At 41.8% G+C, this 17,773-nt stretch overlaps 1 protein-coding gene across 3 annotated transcripts in view; it reads right to left on the bottom strand.

Annotated features, from left to right (window-relative positions):
* The window catches only part of eml5 (EMAP like 5), a 36,829-nt gene extending 20,827 nt beyond the window's left edge, over positions 1–16,002 (bottom strand). For 2 of the 3 annotated variants that reach the window (XM_027275190.1, XM_027275189.1), the window contains exons 1-7: positions 15,445–16,002; positions 8,448–8,607; positions 6,213–6,311; positions 5,722–5,790; positions 1,813–1,998; positions 1,114–1,249; positions 263–464 (exon numbers count right to left, since the gene is read on the bottom strand). In XM_027275190.1, coding sequence (XP_027130991.1) covers positions 263–464; positions 1,114–1,249; positions 1,813–1,998; positions 5,722–5,790; positions 6,213–6,311; positions 8,448–8,607; positions 15,445–15,641 — 1,049 coding nt within the window. In that variant the 5' untranslated portion in view covers positions 15,642–16,002. Of the gene's footprint in view, positions 1–262; positions 465–886; positions 911–1,113; positions 1,250–1,812; positions 1,999–5,721; positions 5,791–6,212; positions 6,312–8,447; positions 8,608–15,444 lie in introns of all 3 variants that reach the window. The other variant, XM_027275188.1, reaches the window with a different exon arrangement.
* Between the last annotated feature and the right edge of the window lie 1,771 nt (positions 16,003–17,773).

Here is a 17,773-nt window from a genome sequence, read left to right on the forward strand (position 1 = left end):
AATGAGGAGGCAAAGCAGTGACGAGGTTAAACAACCGTGGAAATGATGTTTGTGGCGTCCTGTTATGTATTTGGTTGATGGCTGCATACTGAAAATAGCTTCATTATTGTAAATAAAGGAAGACCTTCATCAGAAAACTATGAAGGGCAGTGTGCAACCATTACACATTTAAAAACAAATAAAATTAGTAGGATGTTCACTAAAGGTCCAGTGTGTAAGATTTAGGAGATATACTGTAGATAGGTTATTGCTGATGCTTCACCTGACTGAGCGATCATCGCTTCCTGTCATGGCCAGAGGCTTGGTGGGATGGACAGCTAGAGCCCACAGCTCACCCTCACAGTGACCCTGCATGATGAGGAAAGGCTTGTTGCGGTCGTGGACCACCACCTCGAAGATCTCGCTGTCTTGCGTGCCAACTAGGATGTGATCTCCCCGCCAGCACACGCTGCGCACGGACAGCCCTGTCGAAAAACACACATGGATACACTTAAAAATCAAGCAAACAAATTAAAAAAGCATGCTAACATGGAAGCAGACGGACATTTGCCAACGCTTACGCAGTCATTATAAGAGACACGACAGGGATTAAAGACAGGAGGTGCAAAGAGCCCTCTGCAGGCTACCTAGGACAGAGATTTTAACAGGAATATACAATGACAGCACATGTTGTCAAGCCAATCCGCAACTGACTCTGGGTAATACAGAGAGAAGGGGATGGAGGAAGCATTTGCTGTATACATATGTGAAAGTGACATCTGTATACGACGCAAAACTGCAACAGAGCTTAGACTTACTAGCGACAAGAGGAACAGCAGAACAATGTGGGGACTGCTACAAACAGACTGACATGGTTATTAATTTCTCCCGCAGTGACTTTACCCACCTCGGCTATTTTCACCTCTAGCTACTGTTAGATCCAAGATTATAAATACAAAAGATAGAGAAAATAGAAAAGAAACAGAATATTAGTAAGAAGAATATAAATGCATAAAGGGTGTTTTTTTTTTATTATACACACTCCCTTCCAGTGCCTCAGGAGATGACAATTTGATCTGTAAACATTTCTGTACTCAGCTTAAAGGAAAAAAGAAGAAGGCATTTTGACATCACCTTTATATCCTTGGTCTGTTTCCCTGAGATCAATGACAGTAATTGGTTTGAAGTTGAGATCCCACAGCCGGACGCAGCCGTCTCGGCCCCCGGTAGCAAAGCCCTCTTCACAGACATTCATGCTGAAAATCCCTGACTGCAGGAAATGACAGGCTGTCAGTGAGGATCTGCACAACAAATGAGCAACAACAGAACCAGCCACAGATACAGACCTTACAGTGATGCTGCTCAGCCAGGCAGTTGTTCAACAAGGCTTTTAAAATGACAAAACCCTGCTCCTGTGGCCTCAAGATAACGCAGAGCTAGGTAACAGGGCGGGTGTCATATTTTTGTTATTACTTGAAAGCTCTACTGACAGCCTCCTTTGAATAAGGGTTTCTGAATTAAGAGCGAGGCACCTTGTTAAACCCTCAGTGAGACATTTGGTGGTACAAAAAGCAGGAATGAACATGTACTGTAGCCATTATCCCCTCCCCCATCCACCCATCCCCTCACCCAGCTGTTGATCCAATAGATATCATTTAATCCTGCGGAGCAAAAAGCTGATCCTTTTTCTACTAAGCAGAAATCAAACGAAGCCAGCATGCATGGCCTTGAACCAGGTTCAGCTTTCACTGTGTTTCTTTATTATGGTGCAGCATTCTGGCTGTGCAAAATCAGCTGGTGGTATAAAGCACAAAAACATGATATAAAACTCACCCCGTGAGCTCCTTGCACCGTCCTCATCAGGTTGATCCCTTTCCACACATAGATGTCACCATTCAAGGCACCTGAATACGTGACCTCGTCCTTGGCGCATGCAAGGCAGAGGATGGTTTGGAGATCCCCCGTTTTGCCAAAAACACCACGTTTGGGTGTGAGAGCATTACCGCATAAGCTCCAAAACTGCAAACACAAACAGAAAGAGTGAAAGAGTATGGTGGCTAATAATCCCCCCTGTAATCCTGTCCTGAAAGAGCAAATGGACAATTATGGAACATTTGGATACAACAGAGTGAAAACCATCAAGTCATTTATGGTTTGACGGCCACACAGAGCAGCTCCATTAACAACACACACACACACACACATAGACCTTGAAAGAAAGCAAAGTCAAATTCAAATGCTACACTTCCTCTTCATGTGATACTGGGATCTCGTGCTGGGGGTCAGTGCTGTAACCACCTGATCAGCATGCACAGACACAGACACACACAACACGCCGGCTCATTATTTATGGACAAGGTCATCGGGATGCACCGGCACGGCCTCATCTGAGGGCTAAATCCATCAAACGGAGGAGGAGAAAGCGAAAGAGAGACACCCTGTCTGCATGGAGATGAGATCACAGCGGGAAAGCTCGAGGAGGGTGTCTTGAATGCTGAGACACGGCCGCCGGCAAGAGACACGCTCATCACCGGCAAACAGCAGGAAAATGACAGGATGACGGCCCATTTTCTGGACTACATAAAGAACGATGTTCATACACATTACCTGAAATCTGATTCACTGCAAAACATCTTTTTTAAAAAACACAATAACCTTGAATCAGGAAGATTCTGCTCAGACAAACGGTGATCTACAAAGGCTTGATGGACAGTCACACAATGAACAAATGAGCTTGTCGATAGTGACAACCTGTCACACCCTCACTAACAACTATCTTCCTGACTGATAGGGCTCCTGTGTGCTAACAGGAGCGATCGATTATCAGACACAGGCATCACAGCCTTAGATATAGCCTTGTCATCAAACATCTGAGGCTTGTACGCACCTCCACAGGTCGGGTCTCTCCTAATCCCGAGCTTGTGACTGACCTCTGAGTGACTATTTGCATGTGTTTAAGCTCACTTGTGGGGTCAGGCGTGAAGGTTAAGCGGTAAAGATCAATCTGGAGAGGCGTATGCAGGTGCAAAAGTGTGTCAAGTGGTGGCTATGGGTTATGATTGTTGGGAAATGGAGGGGGTTGGCAGGGGGTTTTGTGGCCCTGCCTGTTGCGGAGGAAGCGGTGAAGGATGCAGCGTGACTGCACAGCCCTCCCTGCCCGCAACTGATAAGGCAGCGAGACATGGGCGCCGGCTAATCCCATTGCTGCTGAATTACTGAGAGGAGACGAGATGCTGGAGGGGTTTATGATGAGGCCAGGAGCAGGAGAGAAAGGTGTCGAGGGAGAGGAAGAGCACAGAAAGGTGGAAAATGAGAGTGCTCTGGGTTGAAATAAGAACCTGGTTAATATTATTTCTCTGAATAAAACTTTGACTTTCTTAAACATCCTCCAGAGATCTCCGGGCACAGCGGAAGCTGCTCCTCTTAACCCGGGATTAGTGGTATGTCATTAGCTGAGTTACCTCCACGATCTAGGAAAACCTTTTAAATGTAATGAATGCAGGGAAGGTCGTAACTCATCAGCTACTACAGTGCATCACCCCTCACCCCTTTCATCTCACTCATAATATCTCTCTTGTCAGACTACAGTGACCCTGAATGGTGTCAGAGCGCTATAAATGCTACACTAACAGAGGTCAACTCTTTGGCAGCTCGCTGTAGGGAAAACTAGATGACTGCCTGTCAGCGTTGCCGGAAGCTGATGTTCCTCAAAGCTGCTGTCATCCATCCACATGATGTCAAACAAATCCACACAGAAATATATATAAGTTTGAGGTTACACGCACACTCATAGCCATCTTAAAAGATGTGACCTTTGTTAAAATGATGTCATTGTGGAAGGATGACGCACAAATTAAAGCACTCCTTAAAGTCTGCACTGCCTAATCTCATAACGATAATACAACTTTAATTACATAAATAATTTATGCTGACTTAATGTCTTTTTATTATTTTTTGTAAGACACCATGTCCAGTGTTAAATATTTATATCAGAGTTCACTTAAAAGTCATTTTTATCTGCAGTCACTTGGCACTTCAAGCACTTTTCAAGCATACAATAACAGAACAGCACAGATCAAACTAAACAGGACAGGACACGTAATACAAGTGTTCAGTATGAGGGATTACACATCGGGCAAGTTTAAAAAGTCAGATCACACAGAGATGAATAAAAAGCAGTGACTGAGAACAGCAGGAAAAATATTTTTAAATGGATAAAACACAGTGACGTTATTTGCAAATTGTTAGCTGCGATGTAAAATAAACAGAATCTGGGTTAAACAGGCTGCACCCTGGCGTTCAAGGGGTTGCAAGATAAATCTGAGTGGTTTTGAGACATTAACAGGATAGTATATCAGAAAAAAACATATTAGCTGAACTAGATTGTGATTATTTTTTAAACCTTTCCTCTAATGTTTCCATTTATTTGAGTTATTGTATTATTCTTCTCTGGTCTGTAGAAATAAAATAACAAATGCAACCAGTGATGAGGGGTTGCAAGGTAATGCAAGGTAGGTAATGCTTCGTTTTAAGGGTTCGTAAGCCAAAATGGTAAACAACTTCTAATCAGCAACCAGATGATTTGTAGGTGTTCTCAAGAGGGGCAAGCTAAGGTCTGAGCTGTACTGAACTAATCAAAACACAAATAACTGTTTAATTAACTATGAGGAGCTGCATGAGGAGGGGGGAGTTGCCAGCAGCCAGGGTCCTCGTCACAGAGGTTGTGTTTTACTCAGCCTGCTAGTGAGTGGATTACTGGGACTAAATCTCCTGGATGCTCTGAGTGCTATAATCGCTGAGCGAGCACAGGGCCGGGGAGCAGATGTCACATGGTCCACAGGGTGAAGGCTGGGGAATTATGTGGGACAATTGCTGGATTGCTTTGACACTGGGAATTCAGAAGGGAGGGAATGAGATGTGAAGGGGGAAGACTGCAGGGACTGGACAGCCGAGGAGGAGGAGGAGGAGGTGGAGGTTTCTGTGCCATGGGGGGTGGGGGAAAAGTTCAGGGCAGAATTACTACGAGATAGGGTTGTGGCTCTGGATTGACACAAAGAAATAGAGTAGACTAAACGTCCCTGTCTGCATCAAACCCGCAAGAGTGCCATGATGTTTAGCCTCGATCACTCTTGTTACAACGTTTTGGAGATAAAATTCCTCTATGCCTCTCGACTCCTTGTCATTTCCTAATGGCCACTCAAGGAACACTGCTACATGTCCCTAGGGAAGGCTTGGCGAAGACACCCTGCACAAACTCATCAAAGATGTATGAACACAACTCTTCTGTGAAAAAGACATAACAGAGATAGGCCTGAAAAAGGGAAGCGAGCCCAGCTGCAGTTTGTACAGGAGAGGGTGCTTTTTTTTTTTAAGAAAAAAAAGGTGAATGAGGAGGGATGAAAAGGGGGAGTTGAGTAGCAGAGTCATAGTTCCCCATAAAGGGAGAACATCGTTCCTCTCTGCAGTGCAGATTACTACAAAGCTGAGGAAAGAGACTGTGAGTCATTGCCTGTCCTACTTATGTTAAGTACCTAATAACCATGAACTCTGGAATAAAGTGAATTTGCATACATCTATTTTAAGACTTTGATATGGTCATGGTGATAAAGCAGAGAGGAGAAAAAAGGGAAGGAGCCAACAGATTCTGCAAACTTCCTTAAATCTGTTTTCAGATGTTATGCAAATGAGGCACAAGATCTCCCGCTCTCAAGAGGATGTAAAATGACCAGGACGTGGCTGTACCTTGATATGTTTGACACCACAGCTTACAAGCTTGCTCGGCTGGTACAAATCCCACGATATATCAAATATCTGTGGGGGAGAAAACGTAAAATGCATTAGATATTAGTTATTGTTACATAAACAACACGATCATTGTATTAACATTAAACTGATCCTTCATGTGTCTCTTTATCAGTTTGTATTTCCTAGAAAACGCTGAGAGTAGAAAAATAAAATGAAAAGAGAAAAGTGTGCGTGTGTGTTTGCACTGGCTGTGTTATAATGTGTGTGGGCTGAATTAGACAACAACAGCTGCCTGTATTTCATCTTTTTAAAACTCCTTTTCATTAGCCATGCACCCTCTTAGACGGAGCTCTAGAAAGCTCACAATCAATCAGGCCTAACTTGTTTATGTCCCCTTTGGCCAGGCACTCCATCCTGCGTTTATAGCTAATTGAGGCGGTCGATATGGAGTTTGCGATGGAGACAGGGGAGAGGAAGAAAGTGTTTACCCTGTCTGTATGACCAGGAGCGGCTGCCAGAACCTTCCCTCTCCGCCAGTCCCACACACAGATTGTGTTTTTAGAGTCCAAACCTACAGACACCAAACACTGCGAAGAGAGCAAAGATAAAGAAATCACATCACAGATTGAACACACTCTGCTCTGTTGCACTAATCACTGCAAAATAAACCTAACTACCTCCACTGTAGCATGGCAGGCAACGATGAAAAGGCTAATAACAGCTACAGAGCAGAACAGTTGTCCAGCCTCTGGCACTTCCAGTGAGCACATTTGAGTGCCTTTTTGCTGGAGGAGCCTCCTATAGCTGACTGAGTGAGTAGGCAGCAGCAGCAGCAGCAGCAGCAGCAGTGGAGCAGAAGGGAAGAGAGCAGCTCTTATGGAAATCCTTCTTTGCTCTGCATCTTGCTTTACGTGGTAAAGGATGTCCTCTTTGATCCACTGTTGAATCGATATTCGGAAGAAGTCTCTGGTGAAGCATTTGCACTGTTTTAACTTGTATTACAGAAGTCTATACTTTAATGATGAGCAAGGAGGCCCCCGTGTGTGATGAAACCCAGTGAAACCAGTGCGGATGAGTGGGCTGAAAAATGTTGTAAAGTCGAATCATTTTTTGAGCCACACTTAAACACAACTGGGGTCGAGGGATGTCAGTCTGTAGACTGGTTCACCAATTTGGTCCAGACTGAAATATCTGAACACTGTTCATGGTCCACAGAAGATGGATTCTCATGACATGAGGTTCATATTATGTTTTTGGGCAAATGTTTAGATGCCATAAAATTGAATGCTCACATTCATACTTCTCTGTTGTATCCCTAACTTCTCATTTAGCACCATCATCAGCTTGAAATACCTGCAAACTAATAACGTTCCCATCCGCCTCCCTCCTCCTCCTGCACTTGGTATTTAGTGCTAATTGTTAATTAAGTTAACATGGCAAACGTTACACCTACATGCCAGCTTTGTCATTGCGACTCTGGTCATGCTAATACATCCCACTTAGAAAAGTTGGCTTTAATTAAATGTGACAGCTGGGACGCCAGAATAAAAAGGCACCTTTTACTGTTGAGGGTTAATGAGAGTTTCATGCGGAAATATTCTGCTCAGTCATGTGTACAGGCAAGTTTTTATTCAGCAACCATATTAAATGTTACTATATCTTCAATGTGACCTCAAGCCTAAAGTGGCATGTAGACAACTGGCTAGAAAAGTCAGAACAATAAGAAACAAAAGTCATGAGTTATACTCTTTGTTCCAGACAAGCACAACTGCAGCTCATACTGAAATATCTAGAAGAGACGTCTCAAACGTCAGTGTATTTTTTTTGATATTGTTTTAATAGACGGACACAGTAATGATTTCTCTGGATTGTCCTGAGTTCTGCTCTGACTTTCTCTGATCCAAGAAGGGTGGGGTGAGATGGAGAGTAAATAGAGCCGCTAAACTGAGAAGCGATGAAGCCTCCTCTGGCTTTAAACACTGTCACATTCCATCTAAATCCCCCAGCTCTCTACCCGAGCAGGAAAACAGCACGGGGTCATCTCCCTGTCTCTTACTGGAAAATACAGGAGGTATAACTCTGCTCGAGAGCTACTACGGGAGGATGAGAGAGAAGTGCAAATATAAAAACCAAGAGATGTTTTTGCACAGTATCGATTTTCATAGTCCAAATCAACATTAGGCGGAGGCTGCGGTGTGTAAATATTAACTGGTGGCAAGTCTGTAGAGAGCTGGCTCGAATGATAACTTGAAACGGTTCAATAGGAAGTTACTTGAATATTCTGGTGGTAATGTGTATATGTTGCATGATCCAGCTCTCTGGAGGTCAGTCACTTATTTTCACATGAGTAATTCAAGGCTTTTCTCAAGTTTAACACAGCTGCTGTCCCACTCTGCGATGCAAAGTACCAAATGTTGTAAGATAACTTTTGTCCTGTAAAATCTACCAAGTGGAGCATGTCTGGGTGCAGCTGTCCAGGTATTACTGCTGGAGAAATCACAGATGTGCCATTCAGAGACTGGGCTCCACAGTTGAGCTTCAAAAGCCAACCTGCAGCTATCTGGTGGAGTTTTGATTGTTGCTGCTGTGCTTACTCAAATTGAACATTTCGGATGACTATTTCCGAAGCTGAAACCAATACCTAATGACAAATACATTTTAAAAAATGGGCTACAATGTTGTGGATTAACATCATTTGAATAATTATTGTGCCACCACTGTACCTGTCCCTCAAGGTCGAAGGCCAAGCAGGCAACACCGTGCGTATGCACATCCTTGAGGATGGACACTGTCTGCACAGTGTAGGAGTCCCAAACGCAGATATAAGGCTCCTTGCCCACCTGTCCTGTGGCCACCAACACACGCTCCGGATGCAGAGCTAAACTGTACAGAGACAGAGAGAGAGAGAGAGAGAGGGAGAACATCTGGTTAGCATCGCCACTTTGCATGCTTGTGTGTGTGTTTGTCAGACGAGGGATTCACCCACCCAGAAACCACTGGGCTGAGATGAACACATTAAGTTTGTTGATGATGGGTCTGAATGTGGAAGCAGAGGGGCAGCTTGAACGACGGTGCAATTAACTCAGTCATGCTCAAATACACATACATGCGCAGCCTGGCGTCATGCATGCCTGCAGGGTGTGCAGGGCAGAGGTGTGGAGTGTAAAAAAAAAAGCAGTGAAAGGTGAATTTGTAAATTTCATTTTTCTCAAATTTTTTTGCTCATTTTTTCAGCATCCCTTGAACTACTCTCTGCCCATTTCACCTTTGTTAATTCATCTGGGGTTTCCTTGCATCACCAGGCATATGTTTGTAACACTGTTACATAACCCCCCGCCCCCTCCACTTGTACCTCCCCCACCTACATGCAGTCCCACTCTACAGCTGAGCAACAGCCTGCTGTATAAAGCTGTCACTCCCTGCCCCCCTTTGCTGCACCACCCATCCTTTCAGCAGCCGCCAGTCACGTTTCAGGCAGGCCTGAGTGATTCACTGGGCAATTCTTCCTCTTGCCTTGTCCTGGCCTATATATTTCATGCAGTGACGGAGCTCCCTCCATTATAATCAGGCTGCCTGTTTAGCCAACTGCTCTCCAGAATTTCTAATCCTGGCTCGTATTCAGACAGCATCAGGCAGCATCAACCTGCTGAATCCACGCAGCTCATGACAAACGAGAAAGTGAAAGTAGAAGGACTTTCTACACCTCAATCTACCTCTCTTTCTCTGGCTTTGTCCAAGTTTTCAGACTGAATCTTTCATGTCTGACTCGACACCTCATCTCCATCTCAACGTCACAGAAGACAAAGCTTTGGCAGCGTATCGTCTCCGAAAGCTGACATGGGTTTAATGCGACAGCTCTGATCTTTGTGGTCCCTAATCGCTCTCTCCTTGTTCACCTCCACTTCTCCAACGTCTCTCCAACCTGGCACAATTTCTCATCTCACTTTTTTTATGAATTATATAATCAGAGCAAAGCAGCTAAAAATAGCATTCAGAGGAAGAGGGGGGGAAAAAAAGAGCACTTTGAGATGCAGACAGACACGGCAGAGAAAACAGTTTTGGCAGGTAGTGCACAACAAATCTGTCTGGTTTGATGCTGGAACAACATGAAACACTGAAGAAGAAAATCTCCAACTGCTATGGAGACACTCAGCTGGACTTTCACTTTAGTTATGTTCTAGCTTTAACACGTCCATGTTACTAGTTGTAAAAATCCAATGCACGCTTTGAGCCAGCTACAACAAGATCAATGTTTCATTTACATTTCTGTCAGCTGAAGAGCATACTAAATGCCATCACTAATGATTTAGCCTGCAGTGCATCACCACAATTCTCCTGTTTGATAAAGGCTACGGCTGTTTGACGCGGCTGTCTTCCATCTGCCAAGCACTGTCATACAAAAACTAGCTGAATGCTGCAGCGATTAAACAGCCTGTTTTCATGTAGACACGAGGCGAATAAACACCCTGAAGAGCTGCTTTCTCACAATGAGGATGCAAAGATGCAGCACGGGAATGGACGAAGGTCAAATGAGCCACATAGAGGAGCAGGAGATACACTTTAATCCACTCCAGAATGAATATTTTCACCTCTTCAACAGGAGAAAATATGCTACTGATACAACCTTGATCCACATTCCCCAGCAGTAGCTTCCTTTGTCTGATTTTGCTTACAGTGGTTTAAAGTGAAGCGGAGGATTTGCACATTTCTGAAGGTCTATACAGTACAGGATATATTTCCCAGGGTTCCACAAAGTGTTTATAATCCAGTTGTCCATCAAACTCCATCTTAAACACCCGTATGGCTAAAAACAGAAAACCTGGAATGTAAGTCAGCAATAGACAGGCTTAGTGGTGCTCTGTTTTATTAGATAATCAAATGGACAGAGAAAAAGGAGAGGCCGAAAAGGGCGGACCATGGACTGGATTCTGGCTGAACATGTCGTCATGACACCCAGGAGAAAAGAGTCCTCTCACTGGACATTAGTTGGGTTTCAGAAATGTTTTAGTCTTCAAATGCTTTAGAAAACCAGACTAGTGGCTCTGGGCGTTGTAAGACACTGTTTATCAAAATGAGTGCTGAAATGAAAAATTGATTTACTGTATTATTCAAGTAATCAGTTAAGTCATTTATCTAATTAGCTTCCTAGGCTTTATGTCAATGTATTGAATATTTTTGGGTTTTGGTCAATTCGACAATGTCACCTTCAGCTTTAGGAAATTGCAACAGGCGTTTATTGATTTATCTGTAATGAAAATAATCATTAGTCACAGATCTAATGAACATAATATCCCCCTGATACCAGATTGGATATCATCATCGAATGGTTTGTGGGCTCAGTTTTTATTGGGCCATGCAGTGAAATGCATACTAGTGCTATGATTGTAGATGTACTTTCCGAATTAAAATTGAAGAATGCTCTTCTTACATAACTGCAGGCAGCGAGTTACTGCGCAGTGAAAACCCCATAACACCTAATTTATAATTATCTAAATAGTTTTATCTATAAAATGTCAAAACAGAAGAAAAAAAGCTGTCAAAACCAGTTCAAAACCCAAAATATGTGCAGGTTATCACATAAGACTAAAAAAAGCAGTAAATTCTCACAATTTAGAAGCTGAAACTAAATAATATTTAATATATTTATATATATATTTATTAGCTGATTGGTGAATGGACACGAAGAGTTTCAGCTCTACCTATTTGTTGATTCAGTTTCACGGTAAAATTACCTTGAATAATTCATCCAACATATCCACATAAATACTGTAAATATCTTCTAAAAATCAACATTACGATAAGAGTACAGTACAGTATCAGAGCATGTGTAGATGTTCCACCTCATGTGTGTAAAATAAATAAATAAATCATAGCACCACTTAAATGAGACGTCTGTCCAAATTCATGTTTTCATTTCCAGTGACAACATTGCTGAATCATGTCATTGTGCTAAGTAACTGCAGCAGTGAACTCCGGAAGATGCTAATTGGGGAAGACAGATCTGCTCTTTAGAGACCACGATGGCTTTCAAAGAGTGGCCTGACACTGTCATGATGGGACCTATAAGACCTCAGCATGTCACAAACACTCTGCACAGAGCACCTGGAAACAGGCGTAAAAGGTAAGAAGGAAGCACGCACAGTGAAGGCTGTGCTATTTCTACACTCTTCTTCATTAAATCTTCTTTTATTGGAGGTACTTCCTCCTTGGTGGTTATGGTGATTGTGGCCATTTGCATTCATAAATAACTGATACAGTAGTGACCAAAGTACATCAGCAAATACATCACCACAAACCAGGACTGTCTATTAACCCGCAGTAAAAAACAACAGAAGATGGATACATGGATGCATTAGTCATATCTATTAGCTATCGTGGCCCTTTGTCAACAGTAATTGCCTGTAAGCACATTCCTACACATCACCTGATACCCCACAGAGTCATTAGTTTCACATGAGCAGCTTTAATTTGTACGATACTGTTAGAATCTTAAATATACTGTATTGTATGTGTATTAAAATACACAACAATGCAATAAGAGAACATGGCTGTCAGTTTTGTACTTTTGCCCTTAGCTCGCACATTAATATGCAGAGTTAGTTCACATTAGCTCACGCAGTTCACAGAGTGCAGGCGCAAGACTCGTCTCTGCCAACATGACACATTTATCGTACGAGCCGTCTCGCTAATTCTAACAAGAAAAAATAATTTATTAGGAGTTTAATGGAACTTCTGCAGCTATATTATTCACTGCGTCTCTCCAAGCTCACTGAAACAAGATCAGCCTCGGGTCTGGCATCTATAATCCATAACTCTGGCTTTAGGCAGACAAAATATTAACATAATATTGTAATTTGAGACCGTCTTTTTATTCCTGTGTCTATAGCACCCTTTCATTAGCTCTCATTCTCTTTCATAACACGGATAAGATTTTGGAGAACAAGTACAACAGAAAATAAAGCCATGGTTGGCTATCTTTGACATTTTTAGGTTCTGATGCATGCAACACAATACCTGAGAATACTTACTGAACACATTTTTCTACAAAATGCTTTTTAAGTTGAACAAAATAGGAGAAACACATGCAATCAAATGCATCAATGTTTTACAGTGCTACAAGAACTATGCGTTCATAAAACTGTGAAACATTATGAATTAAACACAAGACAAACTAAGACTAAGAATTGGACGACAAGCTTTTTTTGCTCATTGGTGCTACGTACACAATTCTTTTTGTGAGTTTCGACACACAGTCTTATCCAGATTTTTTCAAAGACTCAATCTATGAATTAGTAGGCAGCACCTTCTTCCTCCCTTTATTTAATCACAAATGATGACACAAACACATTCTTTTACCTCCACCTTTCTTTATCTAGGCTAGATTGTGCGTGCTGCTTTTCAATAGGCATGAGGTCTGAACAGGATCACCAACTCAAAACATCTTTTAGCAGTTCTGCTTATTTTCTAGTATGCATGTCTGTGTTTTGAATGCATTCATGCGCATTGTTCAGGTCAGAGTGTATGTGTCCTGCATGTCTGCATGATTGCAAAAAGGTGGAATTAAGCTTTGTGGTATAGACAAACTCCTACAGGTTTTTAGCAGTAGTTTCAGCCTCCTTTAAATTTTAGACTCAGGAATAAATATGTAAGCTGCAACAGCGTGGAACAATAACAGAAAGATGTTTATACATTTGTCTACTCATTTCACTAACACGACTCGAGGGGATTGTGTTTTAATTACAGCATATTAACATCCTCAGCCTATTCTGTTATTGCACAATAACCTGTGAATTTACATTCCTCAGAAGGCAGCAGTGTCAGACAGGGCAGACTATCGTGCATCCTCGCTCTCGCTCATGGACAGCTCGCATGCCTATGAGCTGCCTATTAGCTCCTCCACATTCGACTGTGAGACCAGTTAAAAAGCAGCTGCGGGGCAAAGTAAAACCAGGAGGGAGAAACAAGGCCGGCAATTAATTCATGAAGTAAAACATACAATTTAAATGTAGCTCACAAATAAAATGTGGCAACAACCAAAACAAGCCAGGCAACAGAGAGAGAAACAGAAAGAGAAATGGATTTGAATCGTGTTACCTATTCCACATGAGTTAATGCAACGTGAGAGGTCAGTAGTTCTTACTGAGGATGGCTCCTGGTTGTCAAAGGAAGTGTTTATGAGAGCGTCACAAGCACTTCTCTGAGGTCTGAGTTTAAAATGACTATTACCTGGTCTGTGTCAATAATACCAGACAGCTCAAGAGAGCTGTATAGCTCATACTGTTGGTATGTTCATCATCAAAAATGTATGTTAGATGACCAACTTGATGGTTCACCAATACATTACCTTCACTGTATTTTTGCATCAAACATCACACAACAATTCAGTTAGTGACTCCTCCAGCTAGGTGTTTGAACTTCACCCACAGGGCAGCGGAGGGTTAGTATCTCTGTTGTTCCATTAATAATGAAGCAGGAGCCCAGCTGACTACCGACACAGTATATAATGCTAGTCATCTCCAGGCCAACACACACACACACACACATGTCAACACGACCGCTGGAGCGTTGGACGCAGGTCGTTGTTGTGTGGCACGCTGAGAAACGGTTAGAAAGGATCATTGCGTGTGTGATGTAACATCATGTTCATCTGCTTACTTTGCTGTGTTTTATCAAAGAGCTGGTGATTCAAGGTTTATTTGGCCGCACGGAGAGATGAGATATTCGACAACCCACAGAAAGCTTTCCAATCCAAGAATCCCTTCAAAGAAGGCTATGTTCGAGTGCATTTTTCAGAAGTGCACATTAGTATTATTGTTCCCCTGAGTGCCGGAAAGAGCCGCCACTTTGAAATGTTTCTGCCTCCAGACAGCGATGAAACGGGGAGTGCCAGCAATGTGAGAACTCGGCCAAAGAAAAAATTGTTAATGAATAGTTCAGACAATCTGAAAAAAAAGAAAATTAATTCTCAGCTATCATGATAATCAATTAATTAGGGGGCGGCAGCAGTCCAGTCTGTAGGGGCTTGGCCAGCACAGCAGACAGTGTGGACTGGTAGCTGGGCATCTCCTGAGGTGCCCTTGAACACCTAACTGCTCCTAGGCTGCCGATCACTCCACCACCTCTCCACGTTTGCACGTCTATAAACCCTTTTGTGTGTTTGTATTGAGTGAAAACATAATTCGACATCGAGGGATTAATAAAAAGTTAATCTCCTCCTTCTATTAGGCAAACATTTTGCTGTTGATTTGCTGCTTTTCTCAGCGTGATATTGTTTATCTTTGATGATTTAACTCTAATGTGATAATCTAGCAGCTCTGGCGACTACAAGAGGAGTGGCAGCAGTGTAATCTTTAGTAGCGTGTGTGTGTGTGTGTGAGAGAGAGAGAGAGAGAGAGAAAGCTAGAGACCACCTTTCAATCTGGATGGGCTGGTTAGAAGCATCAGCCCTGCTGGAGTGACACTGGAGCACCATACAAACTCTAAGGGGGGTGGTGTTGACCCCTGTGAGCTCCCTATGAACCTAAAAACAATCTGTCATATTATATTACACAAGGTGACACCAGTACAATGACAACACTACAGTATCAATTCATGTGCTGCTGCTGCTGCTGCTGCTGCTGCTGCTGCTATGGGAGCTGGTGCGCTGTCCGAGGTGCTGAAACAAACTGTTTGTTATGTGTGCATGTATTATTATTATTATTATCATTATTATAACACTACCTGATTATGTCATCGTTGTGCCCCAGGTAAAATTTCTGCTTGTGTTCCCGGGTGTTGTACACAACTCCTACACCGGCGACAAAATAGACTATTTCCTTGGCGGCGGTGTAGTACAGGTTGTTGCGGCACTGATGTCCCCGGTATCCGTACACCCACTCCAGTCTCAGGTGGCAGTTGGGAGCAGTCCTGTCAGCCATGTCCGCACTTCCGTGTGTGTCTCTCTGTCGCTATCTCGTAGGTTGTTTTTTTTTCTGATATAGTGTCATTCACCAAAAAGGATTTATTTTAAGCCCGTGTGTCCCATTAGTTCCGTTGGATTTCCACCGGTCCAGGCAAAGCGTTGAAATTAGACATTTATGAGGGTCATGTGAATTTAGAGTGTCGCTGTCGCTTAGAATAAAAAGCCCTCTGTGTCTGTTTAAAGAAAACAGCTTTCTAAGATGCTGTTTTCATTGTGAAAATCTACCCGTACTTCTTCCTCAGCCCCGGGCTTTGCGGTCCTCTTCGACACAGGTCAAAGCTCCTGTCAAAATCCTACAAAGATGGAGCTGCACTGTTATTCCACGAGCACCACCCACAAAGATGACGGATGAGCCTGTCGTCCAATCAGATCCTTTAGCTCGTCCTCCGGGGGAAAAAACGCAGGAGAGGACAACTCCGTCACGGCTAGAAAACTTCTGCTGTTTCAAAGTCAGTGCTCTTATTGTGTAAATTTAACCCTAAAATATGATATGATTTAACTTAAATTGTGATATGCAACTCTTTGTGTGTACTTCTCATCATTACTTTATTATTGCTTTTATATTTACTCCATAAAAACCTGTTTAAATTGTATTTGCATGTAGTCCACTATATGTCTAGCTGTTGAAAAATGTCTGTATGTTTGTTAATAATGTTAATAAAAAATAAATTAATTTAATAAAAGAAACAACAACAACAACAATAATAAATAAACCCTCTATCAAAAGCTCCTTTTGCTAAAAGAACCACAGGTGAGGTAACCATAAATAAAAATACTAATGGGGATCTTTGTACATGCATGCCCTGCTCAGGCATATGATTGACACAGCTTATCATACGTCCCTCAGATTTATTACTAATTGTAAGGCACTGACTCCCCACTGTGAGCTTGATGCTCTGGTAGGATGGCCTTATTTAGCAACCTGCATGCACACCCACTGGTATATTTTCATATAGGAGGCTCAATTCTCAGGTTGCTTCTATCCTACCTTTGTTCTTAGAAGTGTGATGGACAGTACTCACTGCATTCAAGGGACTTTTACATATTATCTGTACCAAATGCTTGTACTGACTTGGGAAGAGGGCGTTTGGATAAGGGTCAGAATCGGCTACAATTAATCTGTTAGACGGTAGAAAAGTCAACTTCTGCTAAAGGCTTAAACTACTTTACTGAAAGATTTGATATTTTACTGCATGCAGTAAAATAGGAAGTAGGAAGAAAATGCTGCCAGTGTCTGTACGATACAATTACTTTCAAATTCAGAAAACGAAGAGATCTATAATATTAATAACCATTATATACTTAAACTATATTATAACGTTGCACTGTAATGGTTCTTTTTTGGCTAAACCTCCACCAGAGCTATAACCAATGTTTTCTCTTTGTATTCCCACACATGGCTTAGTTGTTTTGTAAAATAGTTGCATTACTAAATCGTATATAATACTGTATATTCAAACATATTATATTATTTATACTATTTTATATTATTACTTAATTTCAAGTAATTGAAAATGTCCAAATTAATACATTTTAAAGATGAGGAAGACACAATAAACATTGCTTTATGATTGTGTACATTCGAAAGAGGAGGAGTAAGATAGAGAGTAAAATTACTTTATATCTGTCAATAATCACCAGAAAACTACTATGCTGCCAACTTACCAAGTTCTGGGGGGATATTTCATATACATCAAGTCAAGTTTTATAAATCTTTCAATTTGTTATAATCCATAGTAAATATGAAATTAACTGCTAGGCTAAGATTCAGTATGTAGTCCTATGCAAGATTTGATTTAAACACATCCGAAGAAGATAACTATGCTTTTGTGCGCCTTGTTTACATTATTTATTTATTTATTTATTGTTTATTTTCAATTCATCGTACTTTCTGTGTGTTTATCATTTAAATGATACAAAGTAGTTACAAACACTAATGTGGCTAATACAAGCACTATTTTGTTATTTTTACAGTATATCAATGATTAAATGATGTATGTATGTAAGTCCTGTAACTAGAATACTATTTAATACTCCTATATTGATAATCTTGTATATTTTATTTATTTGTTTTTTATTTATTCCATG

Source organism: Larimichthys crocea, chromosome XXIV, assembly GCF_000972845.2.
Source record: "Larimichthys crocea isolate SSNF chromosome XXIV, L_crocea_2.0, whole genome shotgun sequence".
In the NCBI taxonomy this organism is placed as follows: Eukaryota; Metazoa; Chordata; class Actinopteri; family Sciaenidae; genus Larimichthys; species Larimichthys crocea.